This window comes from Artibeus jamaicensis, unplaced genomic scaffold (genome assembly GCF_021234435.1).
Source record: "Artibeus jamaicensis isolate MK-2021 breed Jamaican fruit bat unplaced genomic scaffold, CSHL_Jam_final contig_1015, whole genome shotgun sequence".
Lineage (NCBI taxonomy): Eukaryota > Metazoa > Chordata > Mammalia > Chiroptera > Phyllostomidae > Artibeus > Artibeus jamaicensis.
The window spans coordinates 16,495,560-16,523,311 of record NW_026521194.1 but is presented as its reverse complement, the minus strand read 5'-3'; the positions used below and the strand labels follow the sequence as shown (position 1 = coordinate 16,523,311).

At 43.4% G+C, this 27,752-nt stretch overlaps 1 protein-coding gene and 1 pseudogene across 6 annotated transcripts in view; one reads left to right on the top strand and one right to left on the bottom strand.

Annotated features, from left to right (window-relative positions):
* Positions 1–27,752, bottom strand: part of PLEKHM3 (pleckstrin homology domain containing M3) — a 176,595-nt gene that overhangs the window by 85,076 nt on the left and 63,767 nt on the right. For all 6 annotated transcript variants that reach the window (XM_037165943.2, XM_037165938.2, XM_037165942.2 and 3 more), the window contains exons 5-6: positions 17,035–17,228; positions 180–243 (exon numbers count right to left, since the gene is read on the bottom strand). In XM_037165943.2, coding sequence (XP_037021838.2) covers positions 180–243; positions 17,035–17,228 — 258 coding nt within the window. The remainder of the gene's footprint in view (positions 1–179; positions 244–17,034; positions 17,229–27,752) is intronic.
* LOC119064338 (60S ribosomal protein L4-like) overlaps positions 1–27,752 on the top strand; it is a 122,370-nt pseudogene that overhangs the window by 39,159 nt on the left and 55,459 nt on the right.

Here is a 27,752-nt window from a genome sequence, read left to right as displayed (position 1 = left end):
GTCCTGGAGTATCTTTTTATACTAACTTTATTTTTCCCATTCTGAAGAGAAATTAATCAATTATCAGGGCTTGAAAGAAAGCTACCCCAGGGTGGCTGAATTCAGTGCCGAGACCATAATCAACAAAGACACCTCCCCAGGGAGAGAACAGAAATGAAATGGCCCCTCGGAGTACTTACCTGCTGCAGATCGGCGAGGGAATACAGGTGGATTTGTTGGAGGAGGTATTCTCTGGGGAAAATTCTGAAAACAAGGACAGAAACCCAGATGAACTGTGGTGCTGCCACAGTGGTGCTGCACTTTTTTCTGATAAGTTTCAAAGTCTCATTCAAGGTCCCTTTCGTCTGCCTTCTCCCCTGTCCACCTGTACTCCTCCTCATACCCTCTGAAAAATCTGTAATAAGACCTTTTTCCAGATATTTTTCTTCCTAACACAGATCGTGAGATGGAAATAAAAGTCTGCTCCTTGATTTCTATTGTAACCCGAGGTGCCATCAGTACCACAGAGTGGTCAGGCCTATGGGCCAGAGCACCGGGTTTCTTGTACCAGTTGTGCCCCTAACAAGCTGGGCCATCTCAGGCAAGTCACAAAACCCACTTCAGCTGCTTTACCGTTGAATGAAGGTGACTGAACTCCATTCTCTAAATCTTTCCAGTTCCGTTATTCTACGCCCAATTTAATAGATTCTGGAATTGAGAAAAATAATGGGGGTGGCAGCCTATGTGTCTTCTGTCTGGAGGCGTCCACAGGTTTCATTAGCAGGGACAGTGGTGCTCAATGTCCCATCAGTGAGCTATCCTCTTACATGCATGGTGACAATAACTTGTAGAGCCTAGGTACAAATGGGAATAATGGAACAAAATAGCACAAATTGGGACTCTCTGACAGAGTCCCATGTCTTTTGCTGCTGTCAATTCATAGCATCTGGGTAAATGACAGTGAGCAAACTTTAAAAACAAACAACAGATTATGGATAAAGAGATAGGTACCAAATAATAGATGGCTACAAAACAATACTACATGCACACAACAAAACTCATGATTCTAGCATTATTCTCTCTTTGTCTTACATGGTACTATGCAATTTTTTGTGCGTCCTAAATGAAGGAAACCACCAATTTCTTAAATGAACACTTATAGCTATCCACTACATGTCAGGCACTAGGAAGACAATTATGAGTAAGATAATCCTAGTATCTGAGTTCAAGAAGCATACAGTCAAGTGAGGGAACAGTACATGAACTGGTCATTACAATACAGTGTGGTTGGTTGTTGAAAGAGAGTAATGCATGGGCATTTATTTCTGGAATGGCCGAACATGCTAGATCCCAACCCTGGCTGTGTATTAGAATTACTTGGGAGCTTTTAGAAAATAACAGGGAACAAGCATGGATATAACCCAGAAATCAGTGTTAAACATGACACAAACTCTCCTGATAATTAGTGCAGCCAGAGTTCATAGCCACTGACCTAATATCCATCCTGCTCACTAGGAAATTCATTATTCAGTCTTTCAGTTAAGTATGCATTATTTGACAAATATAGAGATTAAGTCATTCCTCCTCCCTTTACCCAGCTTCCCCTAATATAACATTGGATACAACCATGGTATCAAAACTAAGAGATAAACTATTATGTAAATTATAGACGTCATTCAGATTTCACCAATCTTATCACTAATGTCCTTCGTTCAAGGATCCAATCCTGAATACAACATTGCATCTACAGATTTAAAAAAACAAAACAAAACTGTAGTCCACCCTTATCTGTGGTTTTACTTCCTATAGTTTCAGTAACCTGCAGTTCAAAAATATTAAATGGAACATTGCAGGAATAATTTGTAAGTTTTTTCATAAGTCTTAATTCATAAGTTTTCACACCCATCTAAGCAGCGTGATGAAATGGCACACTGTCCTGCCCTGTCCCACCTGTGACGTGAGTCATCCCTCTGCCCAGCGCACCCGTGCTGGATATGTTAACCGTCCTTCACTCACTCAGCAGCTGTCTTGGTTGTCAGATTAACTGTGGTGGTATCTCAGTGCTCGTGTTCAAGTAACCCTTATTTTACTATTGTAATTGTTCTATGTTACGATTGGCTATTGTTGTTAGTGTCTTACTATTCCTAATTTATAAATTAAACTGTATCACAGGCATGTATGCATGGGAAAGAACAGTGTATAGGGTTCAGTACTGTCGTGGTTTCAGGCATCCTTCTGCTGGTGCTGGAACATATCCGTTAGGGTTAAAGTGGGGGCTACTGTATATATATCTATATCTATATCTATATCTATATCTATATCTATATCTATATCTATGCATTTGCAAGAAGACTGGAGACCCAAACATATGTGCAAAAAGGAAACACAGGACACAGTCCTTCAGTGGGACTACACGGACAGCAGTGCATGATGACCTAATACGGGGAGGGAGGAGTTCCAGCACAGCTGCCTGGAGGGCATGATCCTTCCCAAAGGTGACTGCTTATTAAATGAAATTCCTTATGCAGGCAAAATGAAAGCAAGGTGGCAAAAGGCAACTAAAATGAACTGTAGCAGGTACAAATGCAGGGTAGCCTATCTATAATGTTTTGTTACTTAAAGTTCTTTGTGCTTCAAAACCTCAAAATTCTATGACTGAGAGCATAAAGGATATAAGAATTATTTATAAGTTTACAAACCACATCATGCTGGTATTCTCTTAGTAGAGTACTGGAGCCAGTCAGTTGTCCAGTCAACAAACACTCATTGAGTCTTGAAAATAAGTCAGGTGTTGTGCTTACTGCTGGTGGATATGTCAATGAGCACATCTGATGAGTGATAAAGGCAATACCCAGGTTTTAAAAAATTTTATAAGGTGTAATTGACATATACCATTACAATATACAGAGTAGGTATGCAAAATAGAGAGTTTATTCTTATATTATTATTGATTGTATTATTTTCCATACAAACAACTATAAACCTACTTTTGCTCCGCCCTGTATTAGTAATAGGTGTATAATATAATGATTTGATATTTGTACGCACTGTGAAATAATCACCACTGTAAGTCTATTTAACACCCATCACATATGCAGAACAGTATTATTAACTATAGTAACCATGCTGTCTATCACATCCATGGCTCATGTTATTATTGGAGGTTTGTACCTTCTGACCCCCTTCACCTATTCCTCCCACACATCTGGCGACCACCAATCTCTTCTCTGTATCTATGAGTTTGGTTTCTTTGGTCTTTGTTTTTGTTTTGTTTTTAGATTCCACAGGTAAGTGAGATCACATGGTATTTTTCTTTCTCTGTTTGACTCATTTCACTTAGCATAACCTCCTCAAGGTCCATGTTGTTGCGAATGGAAAAGAAAAATTCTATTCTTTTTTATGGCTGAATAATATTCTGTTGTATATATATAGACCACATTTTCTAGTTGTTTCCATAACTGGCTATCATAAATAATGCAGCAATAAACATGGGGGTACATATATTTTCTCATTTTCTTCAGATACATCCCTAGAAGTGGAACTGCTGGATTAACCCCCACACTGTTCTCCACAGTGGCTGTTCCAGTTTACCTTCCCACCAACAGTGCACAAGGGTTCCCTTTCTCCACATCCTCCCAACCCTTTTTTCCCTTTAGATAATGAGCGTTCTAACAGGTGTGAGGTGGTATTTCACTCTGGGTTTGATTGTTTTCCCTGATGATTAGTGATGTGGAGCACTTTTTCATGTACCTGCTGGCCACTTGCATGTCTTCTGTGGAAACACGACTATTTAGAGCTTCTGCCCATTGTTTAATCGGTGTTTTGCTATTGAAAGGTACGAATTCTTTATATTCTGCATTTTGAATATTGGCTCCTTATCAGCTCTATGATTTGCAATTATTTTCTTCCAGTCAGTAGGTTGCCTTTTCATTTTGTTGATGGTTTGCTGTGCAGAAACTTTTTATTTGTTTACTTTTGCTTTTGTTGCTTTCTGTGTCAGATTTAAAAAATCACGGGTTAAGGAGCTTATCCCCCAGTTTTCTTCTTTTGCATGTGGCTGTCCAGTCCTCTCAGCACCATTTGTGCAAGAGACTGTCCCTTTGCCATTGTGTATTCTTGGCTCTTTGGTTGTAAGTGAATTTACTGTAAGTGTGTGGTTTTCTTTCTGAGCTTTTCCTTACTAGACTGGGCCCTCCTTGCTTCCAAATAGCTGATTCTTCTTTTTCTCACAATAACCAACCAACTCGGGGCACAGTCATCTCTAGTATTTTATCAACATTATATGTACAAGCTAAAGTTAGCTGTGCATTTATTTAGTGTTTCTGTGTGCGTAAATATATTTCACAAGGGTTTATTTTCTCTCTCTTTAGGAGCTTCTAAGCCCCTTCGGCAGCACCTTATCTGCTGTCTCCTCTCTACCCCTCTGCAGTGTCTGATACTGTCATTCACATGAGGTCAGTCATAACAGACACAAAGAACTGCAAAATGCGATATACACAGAAAAGATAAAGGAACTGAGCTTATTGTGTCTGGGGGAGATGCTGTGTCCAGATTTAGTGGTGGCTGTAAAAAACAGAGATATTTAGTACGATAATGCCAGTTAGCTTTTTCCCCCTCTCTCTGGAGTGCACATATTGTAGCAGGAAAGCACTGAAGTCAAATATGAGAATAAATTTCCTGAGAGGGAAGACTGAGAGGCGTTAAAATGTGTCTCTTACAGTGATGCTTTTTAATGTAAGTAAAAGGAGAAAAAGATATTCTGCAGCTATTTAGAGGTAGAGACGGGCTCTTCTGCTTGGAGGAGGTTAGGGTTTTGAAGGCAGAGTCAGATAACGTAAGGCTGCCGGCTATCAGTTTCTTCATTTTCTCTGATGCCTTCCTCTTCAAGGTATGCTGAATGTGCAAGACATTCTCTGAATATCTTCCTTAGGCGGACCATCCATAGGGTAAATTATGACTTAGAAGCCAAGCCCAGAAAAGCCTCGGCAACTTCCTATGCGGGGGTGCCAAGGGCTTTTTCCCTACTGTGGCTCAGATGCACAAGTTGGCTCTCCAGACAGGAGCTCTTTAGGAAAGGGATGGGACAAGTAGGCACTCCCAGGGGCCAATTCCCCTTACACCCTGAGTGGTGGAAGGGGCTGTGGAGGACCGGCAAGCCCAAGGCATGCTCAGGTAGCATTAAGCTGCCTTAGCAGGTCTGACTCGGAGAGGAAGAGGCTCTGCAGGAGACACAGAGATAAATGTGAGCCGCTTCGGGGACCGCCTCGGAAGCCTTTCCTGTCTGGGAGGCAGAGTTTGGCGCCCCCTTAACAAAGTCAGGTCGGCACTAATTTTTACTATTAATGTATTCAAGAAAGAATGGATGATTACCTGCATTGTTTGTCAGAAAACAGATGTGATCATATCTCCCATGAACTTAATGCAAATTAAATCCGGCTCTATGACCTCTGTGAGCTGTCACTATGGTGAAAACCTAGGATCAGGACCTAAGATCAGCATATCCTTCACTGCAATAGCAGGTGTTGGGTACACGATGTGGGAAAGGCATTGCGCTGGGCCCTGGAGATTTGGAGCCCAAGAGGAGTTTTTTCAATATCAGGGAATACATAGACCGGTGGGGTGAACAGACAAGTAAGGGGCAGATCCAGTTCACAAGTACAGTGCTGATCTGTAGTCATGGGTGCAGGGTGAGGGAAGGCTACACAATGCATGGTCAGGAAAGGCCTCAGACAACTGACAAGTCCAAGTTCATCTGAGTGAATGGAAGGATGGGCATTCCAGGTGGAGGGAAATGGTGGGTATGAGCAGAGAGGCCAGAGGGAGAATAAGGCTCTCGGAGAACCGGCCGCCTGTGTAGATGAAGGAGCTGTCCCTGTGTACACTTTGGGCTGGGGAAACTGCAGAGTGTGAGCTTAGGAAGGCAGGATGTAGCCACACATGAGAGGTCTTGAATGCCCTAAAATAGACGGGGTGTCACAAAAGCGCCTCCAGCAGAATGACAGGGTTAGATCTGTACCTGTAAGAGAACAATGTCGGCAGAACAGGAAGAGGGAAGGAGAATAAAAGGATGGATGATTTGGGGGGTAAACTAGATGAGAAATGATGCCGGCCTGAACAGCATTTACACAGTTGCCTGGGGTTTAAGGGAAATGCACAGGTCATGATGACTAACTGGAAGTGCAGGCCGAGAAGGAGTTTGGGATTACTCACAGTTTTCCAGTTGGTAAATGGCACTTCCATTTACGGACATGGGGACAAAGAAGCAGAGCTGTGTTTGGGGGGAAAGGTAGCTCAGTTGTCAGGGCAGAGGACTGGAAGTGTTGGTGAAATGGTCAGGTAGAGTTGTCCAGAGTCAGGAAGGAGATTTGCGTGCCCCCAGCCTGTAAGTGTCGGCTGAAGCCATGAGAATGAAGCGTAGCCCAGGACAGCCTATGTTAGGGGAACAGAAAACACTGGACCCTGGCAGAACAGTGCTGTTTGGGAGTAACTGCAGGAAGAAGACTGGGAAGGAACCACTTGTTAGGGAGGAGAAAGAGCAGAAGAGTGACCGTCAGGGAAATCAGGGAAGGAGAGAATTTCAACAAGGAAGGAGAGGGTCAGTGGCAGCAAAGGCAGCTGAGAGGTCAACTAACATGGGGAAGACTCTCACGGGGTCTGAAAAGTGTCTGCTGGATTTGGCAGAGGGAACTCACGAGTGACCTTGGGCGGGTGGTTGGGGGAGGAAGATGGAAACCAGACTGCAGAGGGGTGAAGGGCTGATGGCTCTTGTAAGACGCTGACTTGCGAGGAAAGGAGAGAAACTGGGCCACAGCTGAAGAAGGATGTAGGACTAAGAGAGGATTCTTTTCTTAACTGTGAGAGAGACTTGGACATATTTACATGATAAAATGGAGAAGCCAGTGTAGAAACAGAAGCTGCAGATACAAAAGTTGTGATAATTGAGGGAGCCTGAGCCTGGAAAGGCCTCAAGGAAATGGGATGGCGACCAGCTGGAAGCTCTTTCAAATACACACACCCCCTGCATTTTCTTCATTGAAATGCTCCAAGGTTTTACTAAAATGTGAAAAGGCAATTACTGATTTCCCCAATGTTCCCTCCAAACTTCGACGTATCAGGAAGCCAAGGCAGCACCCTGAAGGTGCTCTGCCTGGGTGACGTCTGGGAAGCAGGGTTCGTGCCGCAGTGCGGTGCGGCCTTTTGTTTCCTGGTGAGGCTGCTGTGTTTGGGATTTTCTGTCCATTAAGTGACCTCACTGCACTGCAAGCCTATTAATCATCGGGTCTGACAGCATTTCTCCAGCAGGCCGGTCATGGGGACAGCGTGCTCATGCCAGTGCAAGTTCATCTGGTCAGGACTGACTTAGGGGCCAAAGGGCAAACGTGAGGACCGTCAACTTTACATTCCACTCACCTGTCCCTGGCAGGTGGCACTACCACGTTCTCTGATGCCGAAGAACAAGGAGGAAAGCTGCTCAAGGGTCATGAAAACCAAGTAGCACAGTCATTTCTAGTGCCAACGTTTTCTATTTTATCACCTTTAGAATTGCCTGACACGCCAAGAAGGTAGCTTAGGCTTCATTATAGATTGCTCTAATGAGAAAGGTGAGAAAAGATGAAAATTAAGGGAAAAGATCCTACGTGATTCAGAGCCCATGTATCAGGCAGCTGGTACTTGAGGTTAAAAATGCAGAGATAATTGCCTGTGAAATCAAAGGCAGGAGTCTTTACAAAAAAGGCAGGGGGTCCTCATTCCATTTTGTACCGGGACACTGAGTCAAATGCATCAAGACCCATTTAACCTGACTAATTTCTGAGGACTTCGACTCGGCTTCCACCAAGCCCTGATGTTGATGAGAGAAGAGGGACAGGTCGGGCTCTGAGCGGGCAGACCCCTTGCAGGATTTTGATAGGTTTAGTAATATCACCATTTCCCTGAAGCTCAGTTCTTAGAGTTGCACAACTGGCAGTAAAAAACCCAATGATTAAAATGGAAAAAAAAAGTTTGCCATGGAAATATCACAACACACGTAATAGGTTTTAAGGAAAAAAACCTCTCCTCTTTCCCCTCCCCCTTCATCCCTACCACACACTAAATCAAAAAGATAACAGATAATACAACACCGAAGGAAATCCTCCAATTTTGATTCTAAATTATAAGGGTCTATAGGAAGAATATGGTGCATGAGGAGTCATATAAAAAGGAAAATCATTTATTCATGTATTATTACTGCGTTGTCCAGGAACACATGCTCCAGGGTAGGTACTCTGTACTGAGCTGAGAGCCTTGGTGTCTTGCCTTTGGAGGGCACAGGCGCCCACACTGAGATCAGCAAAATGCACTGTGAAGCGGCCCCAGGGAGATGCAATTTCGTGTTCCTGACATGAGCTGCAGACTCTTCCTGAAACAGTTACATTAGGCTGGATGCAGACAGGACGCATATGTCCAGCCATGCTCCTGGCTAATGGAAAAACAATTTGAAATCAAAGGCAGATATTTTGATAGCAACCCGTGTGGAAGAAACAAACTTCAATCATTTTTTCTAGATAACTCATTTTGTTAATCTCATTGGATGAAAAAGTGGCAAGATTGTATGTATCAGATATTATATCCAGGTAGATGATTATGGGAAATAAGGGTCTCTTTTACTGGCTCATTCAGAAATTGCGCTTAAATTTCTTAGCAACAGTCTCCCTGGAGTAGAAATACTTGGGAAGTAATTTTGGTTGTGATTATTCTGGGGTCTGATTATAAGAGCAATAGATTATAACAGTTACTGTAGCTCCTACCTCAAATTCTTATGATATTTTTTTAAAATTTATTTATTTATCTTTAGAGGGGAAGGGAAGGAGAAAGGGAGAGAAACATCAATGTATGGTTGCCCTCTGCGCATCCCCTGCTGGGAACTGGCCTGCAGGGAACCGGCCTGCAACCCAGGCATGTGCCCTGACTGGGAATCGAACCGCGATTGTCTGGTTCGCAGGCCCGAGCTCAATCCACTGAGCTACACCAGCCAGGGCTCAAATTCTTATGATATTTTTAACAGCCCCAAGAATATTAATACTTTTTCTGCAATAAGTTTTATATTTTGTTATTTCTTAGAAAACAATTTTGGATAATTTATGTATGTGTCATTTAATCTCAGAGTAAGAGAAAATCGCTTTCCAACTTTCTGAAGGGTTTCTCAGTAAATACAAAGCTATGTGTATATCATAGTGAAATTTATATATAACTTGCCAGTTATTTTTTCAAAATTTACTTATCTGTTAAGTTTTGAAAGACACCGTCTTTTTTAGGGCGTCTGTAGGTCCCTTCCAGAGTGTCGATATTCGTACTTTTATAATTTGCTAAATGAGACCTCTGGAGAAAATGAAAGAGGAGGAGCTATTGGGAGATCAGGAGGGTAGATGACTTGAAAACCCTAGTTCTAGAAGTCATCCGAAGGAAAGGAACTCTTGGCGTAGAATGAGAATGACTGCTTTCAAACAGTACCTAAAAGGCATCCTGGGTTTTAGTAGTTTCTGAGTCCTGATAGGTTTATGCAGCTAATCTGTTGAGACTAAAGCCTCAGCTGCAGCTAATGACACTTTTAATTAGCTAACTTGAAAACCAGCCACAAAGGCTGGCAAATATTAAACCTTACAGAGAATATAAGCTGTATTCATTTATTGAACTTAAAAAAGGGTTATCTATGCACTTGGAAGTGCTAGTAATTACTGGTCCTTAATGAGACTAATTTTGTGATAATATTGTTGCTAACATGGGCTTCTTTTTCTAAACTTCAACATTAACCAGACTCTGTGGCTACTAACCATACCTCTGTACCTCGGATTTCAGTGAGAAGGTGTCCCTCACATGCTGCAGACTGTGTCTGAAGAATGAGGCTACCCCAAGAGATACGCTCTTAACAAGTTGGCCTTCTCAATTAAGTGTGTTCAATCCAAACAGTGTGCATCTTTTCTCTCTGTAACAGAAATCCCTCCACCTAATACATCTGACTTTTGGGGGAAGGAGTTGAGGTAGGGGACAAGAGATGGTGTTGCTCTGAATGGTCTCTCCCAGCTAATTTATTACCAGCCCATGCAGTCTTCTGCTGGGTACACTGAATAGCATCCTCATTTCCTTCTTCCAAGGTCAATAATATATAGGTCTGCTCACACAGCAACACATCATTTTCACTCAGCGGTTCAGGATACTTTAGACAAACAGTTACTGGCATAAAAAGATACAATATACTAAGAGAAGTGACGGGGTTAAAAGAAGGACATTCAGTATGAAGCTCAGAGGAAAAAGTCCTGAGGGATACGCACCACAGTGGTAGAATAATGCAGGGCTTTCTTAAATATTTTGGTTTTCTATGATGAGCAGTATTTCTTTTTTTGTAATAAGAAAAAAAAAGTTTGGCCAAATTTAATGGGTAGAATCTTGGTGCTAGTACTTTATTCATTTAATTAATTTGTTCAACAAATATTTATTAGCACCCACTATATGTCAGGTATGGTCTAGGGCCTGGGAATGCAGCAGTGAACAAAAGAGATGAAAAGCCTTGCCCTTCGGCAGCTCGTGCCTGGTGGGCAGAGCAGGGCCACTGCCTATGGCTGTACAGGTGGAGCAAAGCACAACCGCCATTCCTGCACAAAAGGGCCTGCGAGAGGAAGGCAGACAAAATAAAACCACATCAGGTGGGGAAACGCTGGAAAGAAATGAGCCCAGGAAGTGTGTGACAATGGTTGCAATTTTTTTCATTCAAATTTTTTTGATTAATGTCACTATTTTTCCATTACAGTTGACATACAATATTCTATTAGTTTCAGGTGTACATAGTGATTAAGCAGTGTATCCTTTACAAAGTGATTACCCCGTAAGTGTGACACCCACTTGCCAGCCATATAGTTATTACAATATTATTGACTCTATTCCCTATGCTATACTTTGCGTCCCTGTAACTATTCATTGGCTGCAATTTTAAAGAAAGTGGTCAAGAATGCTTCATTAAGGTGAGTTGAGTAAAGACATGAAGGAGGTAAGGAAGTAAGTTCTGCAGTTACCTGAGGAAAGAAGAAAGTACAGAATTCATGCAGATGCCTGCTAGGTGTGTTCAGCAGAACGGCCAGTGTGACCAGAACAGAGTAAATGAGAAGGGAGGTAGTGAGAAGAGGGCAGAGAGGTAACGTGGAACAAGACCACATAGGACCTTGGCTTTTACTCAGCGCAGGAGATGAGGTTATTAAATGGTTTGGATCAGGGGTGATGTCATCCAATCTACATGTCAGCTCTCGCTGTGCTCTTCAGAACAGACTGAAGGGGAGACCGGTTACTGCAATGATTGAGGGGAAATAATTCAGGAGAAAGACAGTGGCTCGGCCCTGGGTGGTAGCAGTGGAAGTGGTGACAAGTGGATGTATTTTGAAGGTGAAGCCAACAGGATTTACTGATGGACTGGATGTGGACTGTGAGAGAAGGGAGTTTGCTCTGAACACCTGGATGGATGGAATTGCCATAAAGCCAGATGGGGGAGTCTGCAGGAGGAACAATTTGTAATGGGAGTGGAGGCAGGGATATCAGGAGCTCAGTTTTTGGACATATTAATAGGCGTCCCAAGGACACTCCAACCTTTGAACTTAGCTTCCCTCCAGTGAACTCCCTAGAAAGACAGCTCTCCCTGGGGTAATAAGACAAAGTGTGGAAAGGGAATCCTGGTAAATCAGGGACATTTATGAGGACTCCCCTTAGAGCTTAGCAAGATGCTAAATTTTCCTTGAAGGAAGAAGCAGCAATGAGATTCTCGCAACACACACACACACACACACACACACACACATACACACTAATTTTTTCTGGTAATCACCAGGATAAATAATGTTAATAAAAATGGCAATCTTTATGATAGATGCTTCTCATTGTTTAGTAAAGCTGGTATGTCATTGAGAAGTAATGCTGGATATAAGTGTAATTTCAAATAAAATGTGAAACCAAAGATAGGAAGGAGGTTTAGAAAGTAGAAGAATCACATTTCATATTCTCTTGAGACTCCCAATAAAGCTGTTAATTTGCTTCAGAATCATTTAAGCCAAGTAGGGCCAATGCTTTGCCCACATCGACACAATTCTGCTCTAAGCAACTGGGAGAATAGGCTTAAGGTTGCCTACTGGCCACAACTAGTGTTGGAGAAAAACTAATTTTAAATTTGTATCATAATAGAAACTTTGGACTCACCAGGCACCCCAAGTCCCCAAATCACATTTTGATAGAGAATAGGAAATGCTCAGGCACCCACATTAATTTCTAGAATGTCTTTCCCTGGATTGGATGATTGCACTTTACTCAGAAGAGAAAATATGACTTAAATCAAGATTTCTGAAAAGCTGGTCCAAACAGCTGGTATCAGTCTGGTGATGTTTTTAGCAGTGCAAGGTAAAATGAGAGAGAGAAAAAAAAAGAATAGTAGAATAAATTTAAATACATTTGATTTTTAAAAAGCTGTTCAATTTCTAAGGCTGTGTGCCTAAATCTATTTTAAGTGTTACTATGTTCTTTTATGAAATGGCAGTGAGAGACAGGCGGCAATGTTTACGTTTGTTTTGGCTACAGACACATATAAGACGGCCCTATAGGTATCTCCACATTTTTGTTTTAAATGAACAGGTCTGTGAAATGCGAAGGCCTGGTAAGTGCTGACTAGAGAAAACGAACTCGTGAGTGCTCAGCTGGCCACCATGCCTTCCTCTCAAGGCCGCCCGAGCTGGCGGTGTGCCCAGGGTGCCGGTGTCGGCCGTGCCACCTTCCCGCTCGGGACAGCGCCGGGTGCTGCCTCCCTGTCTTCCTCACACTCTCCTAATGACCTCAATCAAGGCTTCAGGAGAATTACAAGTAGTTCCTCCTTTTTTTTTTTTTTTAGATTTTATTTATTTATTTTTAGACAGAGGGGAAGGGAGGGAGAAAGAGAGGGAGAGAAACATCAATGTGTGGTTGCCTCTTGTGCACCTCCCACTGGGGACCTGGCCCTCAACCCAGGCATGTGCCCTAGACTGGGAATCGAACCAGTGACCCCTTGATTCTCAGGTTGGCACTCAACCACTGAGCCACACCAGCCAGGGCCCGAGCAGTTCCTGTTAAGAGTCTGGAGACCTCTGGACACCACCATGACCAAGGACAAGTGAGCCTGGGAAAGCAGCGCGATCTGAGCAGCAGGAAACCTGCAGGCCCACTGCGTACTAGCTCTGCCACCTCAGGCAGGTCACGCAGCATCTCAGAGTGACGGTTCCTTCTCTTCTTGCTAAATACCCTCTGCCCTGGCCGTAAGGGCTGTTGTAAAGAGCAAATAACATATTTACAGGAAAGTATTTCTTAACTGATAAAATCATCATTATCTTACACAGGCACAAGTACCAATGTAAACAAATGAGATAGGCCGGGGATAAGAAAAACAGGGCAGTGATGTGCTCTACACCTACTGCCGCTGTGTCTCGGGAGACAACCAGGCACAGAAACTGAGGCAGGGCAGAGTGTCCAGTGTCTCAAGCTCAGGGCTGCTCTCCAGGAAGCAGGGAAGCCTGGCACAACCAGGGCATCTGATTTCCTAAGAGAAACCGGAGAGCCAGCCTCACGTTGTGTGTTCATGAAAACTCCTGATTATTTAATGTTTGCAACTATGTCAACAATTTAAAAACCTGGCGCGGCCATCTCTGACAGGCCGCACCGAACATGTCTGGGGGCTGAACCTGGCCCAAGGCGCTCGTTTGCGACTTCTGATTCACACACGCCTCCCGCCGCTCCGAGTGCAGTGGGAGACCTAGGGCTGCCGATCCAGACGTCCCGCCGGTGCTAAGGTTTTCCACCGGGTCCTCCGTGCACCTCCACATGTGGACACTGTAAACGATGCCTCTCGTGAAAAGCTAACTAGGCCTTGAGCGGGTCCAGCAGGGTCGCCATCTGGGAGGCCTCAGAAACGGTGAGTTGTCAGCACTATAAACATTTTAGTCTTCGTGGAAGACGCTGACTTCTTCTAAACTAATCGCCTCTGCCAGTCAAGATTTGCCGTAGGAGTTCAAGAACAAGGCATTCATTTAACAACAATAACAAAAACAGTGAGGATGAAAACTGGACGGCCATCATAATGAAAGGCCTAGAAGCAAACTGTGACTTCCCTAATAAGGCGACGACCGCAGTTGGCTCCCTGGCGGTCGAGCGCCGATTCAATTAATCAGTCTGTTTTCAGTTTTCTCACGACAGCAATATTAACAGTTTGCTTTATTCTGTTTATACGGTGCTGACAAGTCTTCAGCATGTTGGGCCTACTTGCTGGAGATTAATGGCTACTCTTCCACTGAGGTAAAACCCAGGCAAGAAGAGGATGCCTTTTACGACTAGATAAGAACTGGACTTTCTTTACTCTTTTCCGTTCCCCTACTGCACATCAAGCTCTCTCTCTTTTAATTTCTATCAAGGATGTGTAAAGTCAGTTGCCTCCAGCAGTTTCTCCTCACTGTTTAAACTCCTCCACTTCTGCCGTGTCCGCCCGTGACACAAAGGGAAGCTGGGATGTTGCTTTTAGGGAAGCTTATCATCTCTAAAGGTACATTCCGTTGGAAAAAGTCGGATTCCGTATAAAAGTGAAAGGTAGGCAGGAGATGACCTCTGGGGACCGGATATTAGCATGTTAGGTGGGCAACGGTTCTCCTTTGTATTTAGGGTGATTTTGGTGGGCAGGGAATTGATACTAAGTATGGCCCGGCTGCAAGAAGTGTGGACACATCCCAGAAAATCTCTTGGTCATCTCTCACTAAATTGTCATATTTCAAAACAAGTCAAAAAGACTTTAAATAACTCAGGAAGACCAGCCTCCCCCTCTAAGCGCCCCAACCAAAAGCTGTACAAGGAATGCTTGTCACTGGTATATTTTGCTCTGTGCCAGGTTGGAAAGACATAGTGACCTCAAGCATATAAGTACAGAGAAGCTAAAATAACAATATTAATTGTTTGTGTGTGAAGTACAAGATATTTGAGTGGGCAGAGCAATATAACGAACTAGAACTGGGCAGATGTTGAATTGCATACTTTAGTAATTTGTCTCCTGCGAAGGGTCAATTGGAGAGGGGAGCACCTCAGTGAGACAGATGCGACCGGTATAATATCCTGAGTCAGGGTGCTGGGCCGGATGTGAGCAGGAAAGGAAACATTTCAGGCTTACCCCAGAAAGTAACCAAAAAAGATTTAGAACCAACTCAATCTTTTTTTGACGGATTAGGTTTATTCTTTAGTTCATTTGTTCATTCAACAACTATTTTTAAGGTTTTCAGATGGCTCCTACACTGTGCTAAGTAACATAGGGAAGTAAGAAAAAGAATTTGAAGATGACTCCTTCCTCAGAACTGGGCTCCTAGCCATTGTTCAGTGGTCGAAAGTGACACCGCAACAGCCATCCATCCAACCCGCCTTGTGTCCATCTACCCATTTGACACCGACGAAGCATCTACCTTGTGCTAGGACCGCACTACATAATGGTCATGAACAAGGCCAGAGAAGAAAAATTGAGGGAAAGAAAAGAAACACTGTCTTCATTCTCGGGAGTACAGCCTTGGGAGTGCCTTCTTTCTGAAACTCCCACTGCTTTCCTGGTGGTCTGGCCATAGGCACAGTACATGGTAGTGACCCACCAGGCTGTTGGAACAGCACAGGTACTCTCAGTCATCCATATGAAGGGAGGATCTCCTGTTTTACTTCTAAATGTGTGCCCTGTTTGGCATACTTAACCAAAGTAAAACACTATATCAGAAAGGCATCTAACATAATTCCCATGTGCAGATTTTAATATTGCCTATACATACAGGCACAAGAAAAACGAGCTTTGAGGAAAGCCAAAAGGTACTGAAAATAATAGAAGAAACATACTGTGAATGTTAAAAATCTTGGTTGGTAAATTAGTTTGAGACATAATTCTATTGCCCTTCAGGGAAAGCCCTGATATTTTTAAATTAAGATTTGCCTAGACTTCATAAGAACAAATCCTGACCACTTGCTAGTGCTTAAAAAAAAACAACTAGGTAACAGAATGACTACCACTGAGAAGTATTTCGCTTTATGGCAGCTGCCTTTTCATTATTATTTTATGAGATCTTGTCTAGATATTATGCATTCTTCACTACCTACATTTAATTCTTTTCAAGATGTTTCTTCAGATGCCTGAAGTTATGTCAATGTCTTGGGATCTAATTGGATCTCAAAGAGCAAACGGTTTTAATGCTTTCCAAAGGTTCTTACACACGTAGGTGCACCTCCAAAATCCATGACTAATATATGCTTTTGGTTATTTCTATTAAAACAGAAAAAATTAAAAGGTATTTTTAGAGACTTATGAACACCATCAACAATTATGTCAAGCATAAGCTAGTCTGTGTATGCCACGAGTGAGAATTTAAATGCCAATAAAATCTAACTGTAAAAGAAGGAATTCAATGACAGCAGGCACATTTCACTTCAATCTGACGTTGAGGACCCGAGCCTGGTATGGGCTTGCGCGTACTGTGAGCTCTGAGATGACAAAGCCCTAAGAAAGCACCCAGGCCTGCTCTCAATCCCAGCTCTCCCGCCTGCGTCCCTTACCAAGTGTCTTTCTGTGTGGGAAATAGGACTTGAATAACCACCTACTTACATCCCACTGCGAAATGTTTTTAAGTTATGAAATATTTCCAACATGCTTGGTTTTACTGGTGATACATAGGAACTGAAATGGGAAGAAGTGTAAGACACCGCAGAAGTGATCCATGAAGACACTGCCGCAGTCATCATTTCAGTTCCCCTCTCGGTAAGAGAAGGCGTCACCACCCTGGGAACTTGATCGTTGGGTTAACAGCCTGCACCGATGCTGAGATATTGTTTTCATTTTGCTTGGCTCAACCTGATAGAGGGCCTTGGAGGAAATGTCAAAGTTGAGCCCAGAGGGAGAACCACAGAATTCGAGACAGTCTGCGTTGGCAAGGCCCTTGGAGATCGTCGAACCACCCTCTCGGGGCAGGAAAGAAAAACAAACCGGAGCCATCTGACATTTATGACTCTTACCTGCGGCGCAGATCCTCGGCCACGGCTGCCCGGCAGCTGAACAAATAAGCTCGCAGAGATTTCAGCCGCTGCCGCAGCCGCACCACGGTGGCCAGGGGCTCCGAGTGGAGATACAGCATGGGGTTTTCCTGCTGGATGTCAATCAGGGGCTCTTCATACACGTACTCCAGAAACTCTTTGGCCTGCTTAGACACCTACAAAGTAAACGTCCTCAATCAGTTCTGGTGCGTCATCCAGCCTCCCGCACCTCCTCACACTACGAGCCATAGCTTAAATATCAGGCAAATGAAGAAGCCCATTTAACTAAGTACAAGTTTTGACTTCTCTTTCTCTCGTCTAGAACCTCAACTGGTAAAAGTAACCTTGGCATTGAAAGGAACTCACTAATTCTGTTTCCTGATTACATGATTACATGAATCTACACAGGTGATAAAATGATGCAGAACTACACAGACCTACTATACTAATGTCAATTTTCTGTTTTTTAAAAGTATTATGCCTTAGTTATTTAAGATGTAACCGAAAGGGATAACTAGGTGAAAGGGATACAGGGCCACCCTGCACTATCCAGGCAACTTTTGGTGACTGTTTAATTATTTCAGAATAAAAAGTAAAAAATAAAAGTAAAAAAAGGAACTGACACTAATTTTAAATATATATACATATACATGCATTTATATCTATGTATATATATCTTATAATGCTTTTTATAAGTAGCCACTTTCAAAAAATAGGTAAACCAGGCACACATTATACAATTCAAAAGGAATAAAAGAATATTTCAAAAAAGAAAAAAATATATGCAGAATAATTTCAATGCATAGAAAACAGGCTCAAACACACACTTTTTATTTTTATTTTTATTTTTTTTATTTATTTACTTTAGAGGGGAAGGAGAGGGGGAGAGAAACATCAATGTATGGTTGCCTCTAGTGTGTCCCCTGCTGGGAACTGGCCTGCAGGGAACTGGCTTGCTACCCAGGCATGTGCCCTGACTGGGAATTGAACTGCGATCCTCTGGTTCGCAGACCTGCACTCAATCCACTGAGCTATACCAGCCAGGGCCTCAAACACACACTTTAGTGAGCAGAAAGGAGTCTTTCTGATTAGAACAACTTTGAATTTGGGCTGACTCTGGCCAATATGTTCACCCAAGTCTATCTCCATCTCTGGTAGTAAATGATGAAAGTTGATTGTAAAGTGTCTTTGTCATCAGCAGAAATAGAGTAGAAACATAATGCATCCAAGAGACAGGGAATGGCTTAAATAATGCAATAACACACAGATAATCCGTGGGAATCTGTACATTCCAATTCACAGAGACGTGGATTCACGAGTGATATGCAGAGTGGGCCCCGATTCTATTTATGGAAGGTGGAATCCCTTCAAGTTTCCACCAATACCTCTCATGTACTGAGAGTGAGGCTGGAATTCATCACAAAAACAAACAACTTCACTTATTAAAGAGAAAATGGAAAGAGCACTGTGTTTCACACTCTAGGCTAGAAGCTTATTAGTGAAGTTAAATAGAATACGGTCCCTACTTTCAAGGGACTCACTGTTTAGTACAACAGACAAATATTTAAAATAAAATATATGGGTGGCACACAGCCTGTCATCTTCCGCCAAAGAAATACGGCTGCAGCCCACTGGTAGCTTAAAGCGGGGAGACATAACTGCGCTGGCAGAAGGAAGCCAGGAGCTAGGGCAGGCCTGGCAGAGCAGGTGGCATTGGCTCCAGGCCTGGGAAGAGAAGCAGAAATTCACTTGGTGGACAGGGACGGGGCAGAGGAGAGTACAATAAGCAGACACAGCCATGAACACCCAAGATCACGAAACGTATGGCTACTATATATTGATTGAAAACATGTTTATGAAATTCTATATTTTATTGTGAAGCTCATATAAAAGTTTGTTCCTTACAGAGATGCAACATATGCATCAACTCTTTTTTCTAATAAAAGTATCGATTTTTCCTTAAAGGCAATTATTTTGAGGTAGCTGCTGTGTTGGTGTGATCCTCTGGGGTTCTGCAGAGTTACGGAGTTAAGATTAATGAAGCCCCCAGTCTCTGTGACTCCAGCCCACAAAGAGGCACGTAGAGTTAGTTCGCCAAAACCTTCAACTACGTTACTCGACTGCAAACAGCAACTGGCAGGGCTGAATAATGCCACACTTCGAGGCACAGAGCCGCGGGCACGTGCCGGCCACTGCGGTGAGCAGTAGGCACGCAGTGGGGAAGAAAACAGGTATGGCCCTGTCCTCACACAGCTCGCAGTTCAGTGGGGAAAGACAGAACTGGGGTTCAAATACATTTTTTAATCACGGTTAAATATTTGCCATATTTACATATCTTAAATGAGGGGAAAAGCAAATGGTGTTCTGGAAAATGAAGTACAATCCACTTGAAACTGTTGCTGAAAAATGATGTATTGTACAATTCAATTAGTCGTTCTGGCTCTATTGAGCAGTGTTTACACTGAGTCAGGGCCCTGCTGAGTTAGGTTAACAATGCTACCTTTTAGTAGGTGAACAGAAGGACAAAGGGCACTGGCCAGTCTTCCAGGCCTTAAAAGGCTTCTCTCTTCAGGTGGCACTTAAGCCCGAAAGGGAGGGGGAAAAAAGTCTTTTACAGAGACGGTAAAAGCAGTAAGACAAATGGGACAGCGGCTACTGACATCAGCGTTCATAAACCGAAATTGCCAAAAACAAAAACAGAGCTAGTTTCAATAATGTCTGAGGCGTTGCTTCACGAGGTTAGTAAGTAGCTTAAGAATACAGAGTGCACTGTGGGCCTGGCTGCCCGAGGAGGTGAGCAAGTCCCCGCGGAGCGAGAGCGAGCTGTCGGGGCAGCCAGGCTGAGCAAGCACTTCTTTTTGAGAGAGGGTCATGTACTGGTGAGGAAATGCTCCAGAGAACTCAAAATTTGGCGTAAAATGCCATTTTTGCCAAATAGAGCACTTTCCCCCTAAGTTCCAAATGGCTCTCTGCACTGGTATAAGGATTTCACTTTCAAACTCGACTGTGATCTAACAGCTTTTTTAAAAAAGAAAATGTTTAAATTATATATAGTTACTTAGGGAAGGAAGCCAATGACATCCTTAGGTGATAAGGTTTACATGACAGTAAGTTCCTTCCTAGTTAATATAAATATTACGTGAGTTATATATTACGTGAACCCCGTATATATTATATTACGTGAACCCCGACTGTATTTCACCTAAAGGATAAGAGCTACTGTCCCACTTCCTGCCAACCAAACACACGGAAAACACGAAAAGCCGGGGTGCTACTTGTGCCGTATATGAGAACTCAGCCCACAGGTGTGGATGGGTGAGCCCTATACTCTTTCTTTATCAGAGATTTTACAGGGTCATATAGCTCGCTTATTTATTGACCTATTAGTATTTTACTAGATAATGCTTAGTGCTTATTATTATTATCAATATAAATGAAATTCTTTCCATTGCTCTTCTACCTTGTGACAGAATAGTTGAAGCTGTAAGAACTCAAACCCGTGACTGTGTCATAGTTTGTGAACTGGTTCTTCCTTCGCAGCCCTGAGTCTCCATGAGCTGAGTGAGTGCAGGGGGAGGACACCCGGGGGGGGGGGGGGGGGAGAGGTGTCTCCCCCACCCCCACCCTTAAGGCACTGCAGCAAACAGGCCATAAGTAGCCATAATTAGTTCGAAATGAATAATGACCAAACCTGCTACATACACATATGTATTTACAAATAAACACATCATTTAATTTGAACATGAAGCATCCTTAGCACACAGAATTATTATTCTGGTGACAGCTACCTCTTTTTTTTTAATTTTTATTTTATTGATTATGCCATTACAGTTCTATTCCCCCTTCATTCCCCTCCACCCTGCACCACCCCACCCCTACCATTCCCCCCCTTTAGTTTATGACCATGTGTCTCAAGTTCTTTGGATTCTATATTTCCCATACTATTCTTGCCCTCCCCCTATCTATTTTCTACCTACCATCTATGTTATTTTCTGTACCTTCTCCCCCCTTCTCCTTCTCCCACTCCCCTGTTGCTAACCCTCCATGAGATATTCATTTCTATGGTTCTGCTCCTGATCTAGCTGTCCTTTTAGCTTGCTTTTGTTTTAGATGTGGTTGTTAATAACTGTGAGTTTGCTGTCCTTTCACTGTTCATCTTTTTTATCTTTTTTTTCTTAGATAAGTCCCTTTAACATTTCATCTAATAAGAGCTTGGTGATGATGAACTCCTTGAATTTGATCTTATCTGAGAAGCACTTTATCTGCCCTTCCATTCTAAATGAAAGTTTTGCTGGATAGAGCAATCTTGGTTGGAAGTCTTTGGATTTCATGACTTGGAATACCTCTTTCCAGCCCCTTCTTGCCTGTAAGGTCTCTTTTGAGAAATCCACTGACAGTCTGATGGGGACTCCTTTGTAGGTGACTGTCCCCTTATCTCTTGCTGCTTGTAGGATTCTCTCTTTCATTTTAATCTTGGCTAATGTAATGATGATGTGCCTTGGTGTGTTTCTTCTTGGGTCCAACTTCTTTGGGACTCTCTGAGCTTCCCGGATTTCCTGGAAGTCTATTTCCTTTGCCAGATTGGGGAAATTCTTCTTTATTATTTGTTCAAATAAGTTTTCCACTCGTGGGTGTTCCTCTTCCCCTTCTGGTACCAGATGTTGGAATTCAGATGTTGGAATGTTTAAAGATGTCCTGAAGGTTCCTAAGCCTCTCCTCATTTTTTTGAATTCTTGTTTCTTCATTCTTTTCTGGTTGGTCATTTTTATCCTCCTTCTGGTCCACTCCTTTGATTTCAGTCCTAGTTTCCTTTCCATTACTATTGGTTTCCTGTGTATTGCCCTTCATTTCAATTAGTTTAGCCTTCCTATGTTCCTCTAATTTGTGAGTAAAATCAACCAGTTCTGTGAGCATCCTGATGACCAGTGTTTTGAACTGTGCATCTGAAAGTTTTGCTATTTCTTCATCACTTATTTATGGGCTCTGGGGCTTTGAGATCTTCTTGAGCCATTTTTGGTCTGTTTGAGCCCGTTAAGTATGAGGAGCGGAGCCCTAGGGGCGGGGTGGGGCCTCCAGGGTAGGGTCGCTGGGTTGTGATACTGTATATGGGGGCAGAGTCAGAGCCGGGAAATGGCGGCCCTCTCTGCTGCCTGCTTTCGCTGGGACCTGCTCGGTCCTGTCTCACTGCCTACTCCCTCGCTGGTCCACCTGTGCAGGAATGCACCAGCACAGTCAACCTGCCGCCCTTCACCCTCGCCGGTCGCTCACTGGGTCACGCTCACTGGGTTGGCCCTTTGCAACCCCACGCCTGGGATCCATGCGCCTGAGTCCGTCTGACCGAGTTTTCCTGTGCAACCCCGCTCTGCCAGCTGCTGGTTTCGCCCCTCTTACTGGTCAGGCTGAAGAATTGGTTGTTATCAGACTTCCGAAAAGTTCAATTTTTTTGTGTTCTGGCTGTGTTTTCTGTTGCTAATATTTAGTTGTCTCTAAACTTGATTGTGTGAGAAAGCACGGTGTCTCCACCTATGCCTCCATATTGGCGGAAGTCACAGCTACCTCTTAGAAACAGAGGGCTTCAGTGGTGTTCAGGTTTACACGGATCTGAGAGGGAGGTTGTAGCAGAGCTTCCTAGTATGTTCCCCAAAAAACAGAGCCGCGGGTACTAACGCAGTGGGGCAAAGGGAATGTTTAACCATAGACAGGAAGTTGGAGATGATGTGGCAGTGGTGGCGGCAGTGAGGACTCCAGTTTTTGTTAAAGGAGGGAAATGAATCCAAATAAAACAAATGGGAACACAATCTTAGAATAGCAAGGATTGGTACAGATAATCTAGTTCAGTTTTTCTCAACCTGTGTTCCAAGGAATACTAATCCTGCAAAAAAGAAGTTCTGAGGTCCAACAAGGAATATGCCACACGTCACATTTTTCTCTTGATGATTCAAGTATAACAAGTTGGCATATTAAAGCCCTGGGACATCTTGTATTAGATAAAAAGCCCCTCACCCCAGCCACTTCCTAAACCTATCTGACCATAGGCAAGGCAGCTGTTTACCGTGGTACCGGCTGTATCGGGGCAGAGGGCGTGGAGAGAGATGAAATCCAGCCTGGGCTCCACTACCAGTGGGAGGAAGGGGCATCTCTGTCTAACTCCGTCCATTCTCTTGCCAAGCTGTGAACTCCTGGGGCTGTGTTCTCCTGGAGGGGCCCTAATCAGATTATAAAGATGACCTCCCTGTGGCCCAACTGTGGGACCCCCTTTCTGAGTAACTACTGTTAACATGCACAGAGCTTGTTAATGTTCCATGGACCGCACTTTGAGAAGTGCTGACCTAATCTAGAAGAGAAAATTGAGTCCAGAGAGCTTAGGTGACTTATTGTGGCAGAATTAAAACCAAAATTTCAATCTCTGGGTACTCTGTGGTTTTTAGCACTGTTTCCATTCACAGTTCTTTTTATTTTTCCATAACTCTACCATAAGCTGTCTCCTCTTCACTCTTTCAAAGAGGTGGTCCCTGTCCTTCCTTCCTCCCCAAACAGCAAGCAAGCTGGCTATGAACAGACTAACCTGTAGTATAACGAGGCGGTACACTGGCATGCAGGTTCCTGTTTGATTTTCAGTCTAAAACAAACACTAAAGTCCAGCCACACTTCATAGGTCTAGAAGTCTCTTAGTGGTGTATTCGTTTACTGTCTTCCTCCTTCAGGAGGAATTCTCGAGGCGGAGACTGTGTGTGCTCCAGAGCCTGGAATGGTGAGCACGGTCTCTGTTCAATAAATGCTTGTTGAGCAAATGAACAAGTACTTCACAGTTTTCACGGCTGTGACTTCAAGCCACACACCATTACCTTAAACACACTCCTAACAGCTCGGTTATTTGTTTCCAAGTTCACAACTTATTCAGAGGTAACAGAGTAGAAAAGGGAAAGGACCCGAGAGGCAGCACAGTGACAACAGATGTGACAGCTGATGTCCTGGTACGAAGGGAAGAAGGGCACCTGCAAGGAGACAGGGTAACAGTACAGTGTACCAGCCTGACTGAGGGCAGTTTGGCAATATCCATCTATGTGGAGGCGCGCACCTACATCTAGAAAATGATCTGCAGGGAGTCGCACTCAAAACAAGAGAACTTATATTCAAAGTGACGTATAAAGCTATTTATTGAATCACCGCCTATCAGAGCAAAAGACTGGGAAAACCTTAATGTCCATCAAAAAACCCCCAAAAGGTCAGGTTGAATAAACTGGTGTGTTTGCATGTGTAAAATTCATGATGGAATCTGGAGTAGCTGTATATTTTTCTAAAAAGCCCAAGGAAGAGTTTGATGGTCTAAATGGAAGTTCTCTAAGAGGAGCCCATATGCTACATCACATATTGCCATATCTGCATAAAAGCCACATTTGTGTAATCCACTTGCCTGAGGCAAGAAGAACAGAGTGGGTAGGAGAAAGAGGGAAATTATCTAGGTCTCTATGCGCTTTGTACCTTCTGAAACTTCTGGAAGTTTAGTCAAAATAGAAGAGCACAATGTATACCACCACGAGGCAATTTCTTTACAGCAAAATAGCCTCTCACACCACATTAATGCACAGTGAAGTTTTCCATCACAGGACAGAACAATTGTAATAATAATTCTGAGGCATTAAAAAACATTAATTTCTAATACATATTTTCTTAAACAGAATATATGGAGCTAAGTGACGGTTAAAATTTACAAAATAATAAAAATAGTATTACATGACTGAAAACTTGGAGAATAAAAACTGAAAAAGGAAAAAAATGATCACCCATTATCTTACCACAGTCAAATAACCACTTATTGCTTTGGCATAAGGTTCTCTCCCAGTACTTTTTCCCAACTCCGAAAAACCATGGCGAAAGCCTTAATGAGACCAACTCCAACCACAATACCTCTTGGTCCTGTTAAAACAGCTACTGTGGGCTAATGGAGGAGGAATCAGGAGATCTTAAGTTTAATTACAATTTGTTCTCGAAATCTCCAAATGGCTGTGAACAAGTGGTTTCCCCCTCAGCGAACGGCTCTCCAGCTCTGCAAGGGCAATAGAGTCTGCCTTGAATGCCTCTCAAGATAATAGAGACAGGAAATGGTTTATGTAACATGGAAAACCCCCAGCTAAATGGAATGTGAATATTCAGGCTAGGATACAAAAATATTTTGCAAAAGCACAATGGAGGGGAACCGTGAGGAAGAGTTGAGGCTAAGTCCGAGTTTCTGACCACCTCTTTGTCATGCTCAGTATTTTGAATAATGGTGCGTGGGGCGGGGGGTATCTTATTATCAAAGAGAATCTCATTAGAAAATGGCTATAGAATTTGAGGATAGGGTTTAGCTGCCGGGTAATCCTGGAGCTCAATTCAATTTGCAGGATGTACATCGGAAAATAGATGAAATCCTGCTTTAAAAATAATTAGGATTATTATTACCCCAGAGGACAGACAAGGAAACGCTTAAGATGACAGATTTCATCCTGCTCCGAGAAACCATTTTTTCACTCTTTTAAATGGATAGGCAAGCCAGTCACGTACTTGCTATTAGGGACAGCAGGCAGATCTCACGGAAAGATGTCTGGTTTTGGAAACTGATAGGTCTGAATTGATCCTCACAATTAGGAACATTAAGTTAAATCCTGCATTTGAGCAAAGACAGACAGACACTGCACTAAATGGAATACACTGCAGTTACTTAATGCCCGTGCGAGATGATCCAGATAAAGTCGACCAGCTCTGGTTTTGCTTTAAAATCTGCTCTTGTCCACTGACATCCCAAGAAGGGCTGGTCTGACAGAGGACATTTTGCTCACGTGCAACATGGATGAAGTGGGGGTACCCGATAGCGTCCATTAGTTACTCTCCTCTGAGAATCAGACCCTGCCATTTGAATGACCGCCATGGGAAAAGGCCTGCCACGTAGCAAGACCTCAGGTCACTGACAACTAAACTGACGGCAGACGGTGTGGGTGGCCTCTACAGCTCACTGCAGACAGACTTGACTGCTGCCTTCATTTCACATCTTCATAAACTATGCCCCAGTTTCTCATTTCCCTCATTCAGTGACACCTTTTCTGCTTTAGCTCCCCTGACTGGCATATACGCTGCTGGCAGGTGCCACCGGCCTAAGCCCTCAACGATTATGGGGCTGGGACCGCCTCACTGACACGCTCTTATACACCTCTCACAGCTGTCAAAGCCCCGCTCCAAGCAGATTAATCTAAACTGTCTAAGCCAAATCCAACTGGTGCTCTTTCCCTCTAAATAAGTTTTTATCTAATGCACACATGGCAAATATATTTATAGCCTTATTCAGAGTGTCAAGTACAAGATGCAGAGGAGAGGATGATAACTGTGCGTGGTAGAGGGGAAGGAAAGAATCAGGAGAGGAAATGAGGTTTCAGCTGGGTTTAGGAGGTGCCATTCAGAACGAGGGCAAGAGGAAGAAAGGTGTGAAATGGCGTGGCAAACTGGGGAAGAGGAGGAGTGTGATCTTACTGAGAAGACTCATGGGGGCAGGGACATAGTGGATGAAGGAGCTAGAAAGGCAGGGACTAAAGATCACGAAGGTCTTTATGCCAAGCTAAGAGATTTGTGTTTACCTTAGGTACAAACAGGGTAAAAGCAGCCATTAACTGAGCACTTACTATACACCAGGCACTGTACTAGGTGCTTTCTGTGAATCATTTATTTAAGCAAAGAGCAACCTTATAAAATAGGTATTATTATTATCTTCACTCAGAATGTGAAGGACAAAAATTTTGTCCCCTCCTCACTGAGACTGAGGAGGGGACAAAATTTACCTAAGGTGAGTTTAGGACTTCTTTTGAACAAATTTTTGGGGGGCAAATTAGAACTTCTTTGAAACATTGTCGGTACAAATTATAACTTTTTTGGAATATTGCTAGGGCAAGACTTGAAGGCAGGAAGCACAGGTAGGAAGCTACTGAGTTCCTTCACATGAGTGATGCTGAGGGTTCAAGTTTGGGTGGTAGAGCCATGGGTACAGTGCACAGCATGACCGCAAGAGCTCAAGTTCCACAGTTGATTCCTGCTAGCTGATTAGGCAGACCAGGGGTCCTCCCAGCCCCGGCAGTGCTGACTGGTGGAGCCATGCGCACTGGGTGAGGGTGAGAAAGCCCACTTGGGGGGCATACTGAGGCTGAGCACCCACGGGATGTGTAGGTATTCATATTCAGATCTCGTAGCTTCAGTTTTCTCCTGAAGGAGGCAAGGTCATAAACTAAGGATTAGGATGAGGCCTCTTGAAGACAGTGAAGATGCAGATGGTTACTAAGGAGAAAAGGAGGCAGCGCTGCCCGGGGATGCGAGCCAACTGATCACTCACAATTTCTGTGTTCGTCTACAACTTCAAAGATTACAGGTGGGCCACAGCCATCATCTCCGCTCCACCTACCCTCGGTCCCCGGTGATGTACAGCTACAGTGAAAACAAGTCTCAGACATCTAGTAGCCAGGAGGCAAAAAAAAAACCCCAACTATTATACAGCCTGTTTTTGTTCACAGCACCTGCATGGAAGGGTCATTCAAAACGGATGTGACAATATTCAGGCAGAAGGATCAGAAGGGCTCTCGTCAGATCAGGTGACAGAGTTCTCTATTGTGTGGCAGGCACAGGACCGAAAAAGAACCCTAAGCCTAAAGTACCACCCCATTGCAGGGTTAGATTCCTCG